The sequence below is a fragment of the Scomber scombrus genome, chromosome 8 (assembly GCF_963691925.1).
Source record: "Scomber scombrus chromosome 8, fScoSco1.1, whole genome shotgun sequence".
In the NCBI taxonomy this organism is placed as follows: domain Eukaryota; kingdom Metazoa; phylum Chordata; class Actinopteri; order Scombriformes; family Scombridae; genus Scomber; species Scomber scombrus.
Window position 1 is genome coordinate 5,545,851 of NC_084977.1, and position 9,214 is coordinate 5,555,064.

At 38.7% G+C, this 9,214-nt stretch overlaps 1 protein-coding gene across 1 annotated transcript; it reads right to left on the reverse strand.

Annotated features, from left to right (window-relative positions):
- Nucleotides 1-450: 450 nt before the first annotated feature.
- Nucleotides 451-7,486, reverse strand: LOC133984728 (E3 ubiquitin-protein ligase Siah1-like). The gene is made up of 4 exons (XM_062424189.1): nucleotides 7,420-7,486; nucleotides 3,390-3,475; nucleotides 1,248-1,472; nucleotides 451-825 (listed from the first exon to the last, which is right to left on the reverse strand). Exons 1-4 carry the CDS (start codon nucleotides 7,484-7,486, stop codon nucleotides 451-453), a joined length of 753 nt encoding a protein of 250 aa, XP_062280173.1.
- Nucleotides 7,487-9,214: the final 1,728 nt, after the last annotated feature.

Sequence of the window (9,214 nt, forward strand, 5' to 3'; positions counted from 1 at the left end):
AAAAAATGTAAAAAATACAATAGAATACAATAGAATACCATTGCTACTACTAAATATAGCTCATAGGATCGTTATTGCTGAAGGAATCACATTTAAACAATATTTGTTTCCCCTCATGAGTCATTCTGGGTAACAAAAGGTTGTCAAATACAAAAGTATTTTTTAAATATTAAAATATAATAACTTTGTTTTGTTGACTCAGAGAGACAAAAAACAAACCTCAAAGGATGAGTGAAAGAGTTTTTAAATTTTTTGTAAAACTAACCTTGTGATAATTTAGTTATTAACTTAGTGAAATACTGAATGACATTTAAGTGTACATTCATATGAATCACAATAAAAAGGAATTACTGGTTTATTCTTGAAATGAACTAATATAAGGGCATCTGTGACACTCTAATAAACATAAAAAACCCTTTTAGGTAATTGTAATTACTGTTTCATTATTTATTATACATTTTCAAAGAGGGTGACCTTGATATCCAGGTTGCCATTCTGCGCGAACAGATGTGCGACGAACGTGTCGAATATGAGGCAGCCGTCATTCATGATGGCCGAGGCGATGTTCTCGTGGATGGAGCAGGGCCTGGCCTCCCAGGTTAAGCGGTGCTGGGGCTTGTTCAGCTCTAGTCGGTAACCAAATTTCTCTGCTTGCTTTTCAGTCCCAATGAGTTGCACGATGGCAAAGAACTGGTGGCTGCCACCGTACTTCCTCCGTTTCTGCAGCACCAGCATGAAGTGGAAGCCGAAGCATGACTGCATCATTAGCCAGAATATTTCGCCTGGCATGTTAATGTCTATAGTTAGTATTACGACATCCTCCCCCTACAGAAAGACAGACCAGTTTTAGTCATAATTTCTTAAAGCTTCAACTGTTTCCAACATTACCTTGATTAGAGCCAGGCATGGCTTGGCCAAAAACCCAACACACCTTATTTATCATTTAGCATCCACACATACTGTATATCAACTGTTTGTAAATATGGTGATGTTGATGAAGTGGGTGTGCATGAAACTAATGGAAAATACCAAACTGTTGTGATGTATACAGGGTTATATATTTAGAATAGTGAGTATGCAGGAGGCAACAGTTGCATTGTATAGGGAACATGATATTCAGTAAGACTGAACCCTTAAAGACTATTTATCATTCAAAACACAAAACAAACTTTTACAAAATAAGCAGTGTTGCAACTCATTTGTGGTACATGGAGAAACAGGGAGAGGGGCCACAGTGGAAGCCTAACCTGCAGCGTGGGGATGGACTTGTGCTTTTGCACCAGGTGAGGCATGACAGCATCCAGAGAGCCCTGCCACCTGCAGGAGGTGGCAGGGTAGGGGCAAGAGTACGGCCGGAAATCACATAGCTCTTCATGCTCTCTCTTGTCGGTTTGAGGCAGGGTGACTTCGCAACCAGATGAGGCGTACTTGCAGGGGAAGAGCACAGAGTTGGCCACCTTCTCTGCACCCGCCTGTTAGAAAGGACATGTGCACATATCAGGTCTGTGACCTTCTGTACTCTAGTTTCATTCACTTTATATTATTTTCAGTTGGTGTTGTATATCATGTTGTGTATGTATGTATAAGGTGTTTATTAAAAAACAAAAGAAAATGGATATGAGCAGGCCAGACTTTAAAAAGAAAGGCCAATACAAATGCTATCTGTGCATCCCTACACATTTTACAACATGTAGTGTCTTTAAAGTAACATTCACCCACCTCTGTTGATGAACTCGTTTTGCTGCTGCTGTCACTCTTTTTTTCTACCATAGATTCCTCCATCTGTGAATCAACCCATGGTGTTGACTGACAAATAAAGATTCAACTGAAATCACCTTCTATGTGCTACATACCCAATATGTACTACTATCGTTTAACTTAACTATTGTGTGAACAAACAGTAGTATGTATCTTTTCTGAGACACTGAGCTGTAATTATCACATCACTTCCTAAGAGCCTCCTTGCCTGTAAACCATCAACTGCAAGTGACAAACAGCTAAAGGAAAGTTGTTTTATCTTACCGTTTACGTGTGAATGACGTTTTTTGAACCTCTGTTTCATGTAGGTCTGAGTCAGAGAGGTTTGACAGATGCAACAGTGGTTTCCAGGGTAACCAAAGATGAATTAAATTCAAAAACTATTTAAAAAATAAACATGCAAATATCATGAAGTATTCCATGCGCTAAAACAAAAGTTCAAAGTTCAAAATTCAAAGTCAACTTTATTGTCAGACCTGCTGCATGTACAGGGTAAGAGTTAATTGGGGTCAAGTTTTCATGGGGGTAATGTGCAGAGGGGGAGGGAGAGGAGAGAGTTCAGCTTCCTCACAGCCTGGTGGATGAAGCTGTCCTTCAGTCTGGAGGTGCGGGCCCAAAGGCTTCGGTATCTCCTCCCAGATGACAAGAGACTGAAGAAGCTGTGTGAGGGGTGGGTGGGGTCACGTGCAATGATGAGTGCTTTTCGGGCCAGGCGAAAGTGTTGTAGATGTCCAGAAGGGAGGGGAGTGAGGCACCAATGATCTTCCCCGCTGCATTAACTATGCTCACCCTCTCCAGAGCAGCACCCTTGATGGACAGAGGAAGGTGCTTTCTGGTGCTCTCTGAAAGTTGACAATCGTCTCCTTTGTCTTCTCCACATTTAGAGAGAGATTATTGGCCACTGCACCATGTGGTCAGTTGGCTCAACTCCTTCCTGTAGCTTGTCTCATCATATCATCAGCAAACTTTATGAGGAGGTTGGAGCTGTGCTTTGGTGAAGAGCAGGGGGATGTGATAGACTAATTTGAAATAACTGAAAAAATGACCGTTGATTTATGGACTATAAACAGGATTTTAATATGAATTTATTAGATAATGGGCTATCATTCTAGCAACATGTTCAGACCTACAAACTGCAGAGTGTGTAAAAAATCTAGATGCAACTAGTTGGCCAATGAGAGCTTAGGCACTCCTCTGTCATCTGAGGACCTATTAGAAATTCACCTCATCATATTCACATTCACACCACATTCACCTCACTCTTCATTAAGTCAACTGTTTCAATGCAAATCAAGCACAATGGTCTGCAACTTTGCGTGGGAAAAATTAACACATATTCCTCAGTCCAGTCATCCTTAAATATATATGTTTTTCACTGTCGACTTTTCTTTTTTTGTATCGGCAACTTTTGACCAAACCATTTTACTTTAGTGCAGGAAGTGTTTGGCAGAATGACAACAGCTAAGGTGATGTGTCAGGTTACATTTTGTTTCTTGGTCCAGATTAAATTGTTGTGAAGCTGATTTTTGGGTGTGTATGTGTGTGTATATTGTATTATTACCTACTAACAGCCAGCAGGAGTTGCTGTTTTTGTTATAAGAGGTGGACACACGGAGATAGCAGCAACAGACCAGCAGGCGAATGAGCAAGAGCTTCAACTGGAGTTGTTGCTGGTTGGATGCTGGAAGAGGAGCCCTACCAGTTATCAAGGTCTGACCTAGAGGTTAGAAAAACACAGCAAAGACCAAAAGTTAACATTTCAGTTGTAACTTCACCAAAGGAGCCATTTTTAAATGAAATAATACAGTGAATGTGCTGCCATTCTACAAGAACATTAAATGTCCATTATATATCCCTCTTTCTACTTTTAGGTTATTTAAGTATTTCTCCTGTCTTTTGAGGAAATGAGTGAAGACTACTTCCTCCTTCATCTTTAACACAGGGAGTAGAGCATTTAGTCTGCAATAAATCACTATTAAAAATTGACACCTGTTTACTAAATGACCTGGAAACAATTAATCAACAATGCAGAATGATCCAACACGATGTCAGACATAATTAAGCACAAGCAACTAGAAAAAGCTAAAGCTACAAAGTATAATGTTTGAAAGATGTAACAAGCCCACCTACAGCACATAACAGTGACAATAGCAACTACTGAACAGCGTTCCAAAGTAGCTCCTGCAAAAATTCCAGATGAGGCTACATACAGTAAAATATGTCATGCATCATAAGCAGGAGGATATGATGGTAAAGAGAAGAGTGAAAGGAAAGAAGGGCCAGATATAAGAAGGCATGATTCACACACACACACACACACACACACACACACACCCTCACATGCCTCAATACATACTGATCATTCTGTTGAGAGAGATCCTGACTCCTTTTCTCGTTTGTCACCCAGCATAGATCCATAAAATGACAGAGGGGAGTAGAGTGGCGACAGACCTGAACTGACACAGAGGAAGAGAGAGAATATTAATCAAATACATTTTCAAAGCATGACACACATTCATTACTGGAACCAGGTGAATGGGAGAGTGATAAATGAATATAACCTGTGAAAATGATGAATGTGATCTGCTCCTTTAAAATGTACTGACTCAGAAGAAGACAGCAGCGATTGTACAGGGTGAAATGTGTAATGATTCCTCACATTGATTAGATGCTGCTTAATCACAAAAGAGGATTTCAGGAAAACAATTGACTGTGATGGAGCTTGATATAATCAGGCCTTAATCTGTAAATCGATCAGGTACAGAGGAGTTAAATGTCTCAATCTAAATAAAACATCTTAATTCAAAAAAGGAACACAGGCCTCATCAATGATAGCTAAAGTCACTGCACACTTTATGTGATAGTCACAAAGAAGACTTAAGTTAGGTAAAGGATTGTGTAGATTAAAGTCCGTTTATTTAAGTCACCTTACAAAGTATTAAAACTTCTAACTGTGACCTCCTCCTGCCTTTTAGGCCACCAAGACGCTGCCATAACTGACCAGGAGTGCACCGTTGTTTTTAGTGACAGGGCAGATAACCATGCGATATGGCTGTTTTAGTGACTTGTATAGCATCACACTGAGAGCGGAGGTTGTACACCAGCACATGGACACTCTGTTCTGGATCAGAGAGAGAGAAAACAGAAGGAGATAAGAAAGGAGGACAATAAGAGAGTAAATGTGAGAGATGGGAATGAGAGTGCTTTGTGAGTGAGTACAGTACCACTAGCATGAACTGTGTGTGTGATGGGGTTTCATACATGATGTTTCCTCAGGAGCTGTAGTGGGGCGACACACTTGAAGAGTCATACACCTGTTTCCATGGAGACTGTACAGGGCATCCCTGTGAGCACAGGTGATCACTGAAACACAGAGTCAAGCAAACAGGTGATGATGTGTGTGCATGATCAGATTTGCCAGTTGACAGTTGTTAATATTGAACAATTGGCATGTGTAATTTTATTTAGACTAAGTACACACACAAATGTAATATGTAAACATGCAGAATCGAAGCTGAATTAAAGTACAGTATAGGCAATGAATAATTAATGAAGAATTGATTGATAATTGATCAGGAATAATAGCTTTGTTTTACAGGTCCCTTAAGTTTATACTAAATTCCTGAAAATGTTCTAAGTAATTTGCAGGTATTTACCAATTCATTGTTCAGAAAGTGGTGGTGCAATTTAGTAAGGACCCACTCATTATATCATCATCATTATTGGTTCATGTGTAGTTGTTAAATCTTAATCAATAAAGCTCATGATATTTATTTAACTGACAGGAAATGTTCTGTTCAGTGTGTAGTTTTGTGTGTTTTTTCAGCAATTCTCTATAAGTAGCGTTGGTGTCAGAGTGGGAAAGAGTTCATCAGAGGAGATTGATGCTTCCTACTCTACAACACTGTCTTCAACCTGAGCGATATTTAAAAAAAACAACTCTGAGACACTGCCTGCTCTTCTCTAAGCTCACATTTAAACAGTCATCTGTAAAAGCTGACAGCATACTTAAAAACCAATGAAAAAGTGTCATGGGACTTCCATATGGGCTATGTTTTGAAAGCGGGATCTGACCAAAACCCCCTGAGCTGTAACACCCAGTAGCTTTGTTTACACTTTTTCATTACAAGTGTCTCAGTATGGCTCGGGTCTCCTATGCCCTCGGCTAAGTCCTGGAGTCCACTTCAGACTGCAGAGCTTTCACTGAACTCATTCAGGTGTACTGTTGTGTATACTGTTGACAGGATTGTCTAGTTTGGACTATCCCAAATCTGTTGTAAAGACACAAAATGATATTTACTTAGGTGGTTTTTCCAAAGAAGAAGGCAAAAGCTTCTTTGGAATTTGTATTCTCCAGTAAAGCTGTGTTTAATAAATAAGCACTGTTAGGTTTTACACATTTTATAAACAGAACGTGTTACACGTGAGTGACCAGAACAGGGCTGATAAAACAACTTTTAAATGCATTCAAATGAAATGTTTAAAACAATAAACGTGATAAGTTATTTTTAACATGTGTCCAAGTGTATTGTCTCTGTTTATTATGAAATCCACTCCACATATCACACAACTCATGAGTCTCAGTAAGATGAAGTGTGTCTCTATACAAAAAAAAACATTTCACTTTTTAAGAGAGCACAGCTTAAAAAGAGAGGCCCTTTTGCAATGATCACTGGCTCCATTTAAATTCAAGCTATTTATTCCTATGTCTCCAGTAGTACCGAAAAAAGTTAGGAGCAATTGAATAGATCTACCAGACTTATTTATCAACCTATAACTGTTTTTTGACCTTTTGACCTTGACTTTTTTTTTTTTAGAACAATAACTCTCCTGATCTGTTAAAGCCTTCTCCCCCACCACAAGGACTTCTCAGAAAAGTTGTCACTTAATCAAAGAGTTGTGAATCAAGGAACACTTGCTCAGCTTTAACATTACATTTCTGGCTCCCTGATTGTCCAGCAGGAACTTCTTTATACTCATTAGGCTAAAGAGTCAACAGTCAACACCTTCACTCTGAGAAACTTTGTTCACTTTACTATAAGACTGACACCTCAACCTGGGCTTCAGTTTGTAATCTTCAGACTTTGTGCTGTGAGCTCCATGCACCTAGCTCAACTTAAGTAGAGGATCCAGAAAACAGGGCAGTGTGAGCTTCTCCAGCCATCCTGCAACTCCACGAGTCTGTATGAGTCCGAGTCAGGCCGGTCGGACCGCTCCGGAACCACAAAACACCACAAATATGAAAAATCTATCGAAACACAAAACCAAAGATACATAACATAGAAACTTTATAAAACAGGCACCTGCTCTCACCGTCCATTTCCATCATGCACACAGTTTTTCTCTTACTACACGTTGCTTAATGGGACTTCTGGCATTCCTTGCCTTGAACAATCCTCTTCAAATCTGGCTTGTATTCCGTTGTTGCCACTCAAAGCAATTCTTTCACATGTGTGTCAGTCAGAACAGATCAATGCTTTGATTTCACGTGTTTCAGGGTAAAAAACACAGACTCGCAGACGTTGACCCAAACATGGACAGTATCTTGGCCGCAGCCCGTTTGACATTGGGGTATTTTTCTTGTTAGTTTTTCCATTGGCACACTTTTCCAGAACTCAATGGTCCCTTCCCTTAAAGCAGGTTTCAGTTGTTCCTTCTCACACAGATCGATCATCTCCAACTCAGCTGCAGCCTCATCTGTGAGTAGCGGGGCTTTCAAACAGTCCATTTCCGCATTAAACGGGTCGACGAGGAACGTAATCTGTGGCCTTTTCAGTTGTAGATCACGGAACCGGGTCACAAAGCTTTCGACCAGTGTTGCATATCTAGCTGTTTGCTTATTCAGGGCGGCACTGGTGACTCGACCGAACTTGACACAAATTGTTTACTCAACAATAAGGTTTTCCCTCCCGAAAATTTGCGTCAAACGCGCATTTGCGTGAGATGAAAATATTGAACTCAAACGAACACGCATATACATAGGCTACACATAAAAAAAAAACACAAACACAAAATCAATATGAACATAAAAGCCGCATGAAACCAGGCAAAGAGCCGCGGGTGGGCCAGGCCTGCTCTATGACAAACAAGCTCAGTAGTAGGATAAATGTTTCTGTGTGGTCACATCTGTAAAACATGTAAATAAATAGGCTAAAACAAAACAAAGGAGAGAGATGGGGACACTTTCTATTATACTGAGAAATAGGCTATAAGGATTTAAGAGTTGTTGTTTTTTAAAAATAATAATATATAGTCAAATATGATATATATTATAGGCTATTGTGCGTTTATCCATGCCCCCACCCTCGGAAATTGCCCTATCTGCCTATGTGGAGAAAGGGAACTTTGCCGTAATAGCCGCATACATCTGTCAGTAATATTTTCCTGTAATGCTTTTGGAATATATGTTTCCGGTCTGCCATGCCAATAACGTTTATTTTGATAGTGCTTTGTTTGATTTTAATTTGAAGGGGGGAAAACTACGTCATTTGGTCATTTTTTCACTAATTTCGTCATAACCCTGATGGAGCGTCATGATTCCATTGACTCTATATTGTGTCACATCTGCACAGTTTATACAGTTATCACTTGGTCAGTCTGAGACACACCACGCAACTTGAATGCTCCACAAAACAGGATTTACTACTTTTTTCTTCAACGGAATATAGTTTTTTCTGCAACGAAATATAGTTTTTACCTGTAACAGAATATAGTTTTTACCTGTAACAGAATATAGTTTTTTTCTGCTACGGAATATAGTTTTTTTCTTCAACGGAATATAGTCTTTTTCTTCATCGGAATATAGTCTTTTTCTTCAACGGAATATATTTTTTCTTCAACAGAATATAGTCTTTTTCTTCAACGGAATATCGTCTTTTTCTTCAACAGAATATAGTCTTTTTCTTCAACGGAATATAGTTTTTCTTCAACAGAATATAGTCTTTTTCTTCAAAGGAATATAGTCTTTTTCTTCAACAGAATATAGTCTTTTTCTTCAACGGAATATAGTCTTTTTCTTCAACGGAATATCGTTTTTTTCACCAAGGGAATATAGTTTTTTTCTTCAACGGAATATAGTTTTTTTCTTCAATGGAATATAGTTTGTTTCTTCAACGGAATATCGTTTTTTTCTTCAACGGAATATAGTTTGTTTCTTCAACGGAATATAGTTTTTTTCTTCAATGGAATATAGTTTGTTTCTTCAACGGAATATCGTTTTTTTCTTCAACGGAATATAGTTTGTTTCTTCAACGGAATATAGTTTTTTTCTTCATCGGAATATAGTTTGTTTCTTGAACGGAATATCGTTTTTTTCTTCATCGGAATATAGTTTTTTCTTCATCGGAATTTTTTTTTTTTTCAACGGAATATAGTTTTTTTCTTCAACGGAATATAGTTTTTTTCTTCATCGGAATATAGTTTTTTTTCTTCAACGGAATAGGTTTTTTTTCTTCAA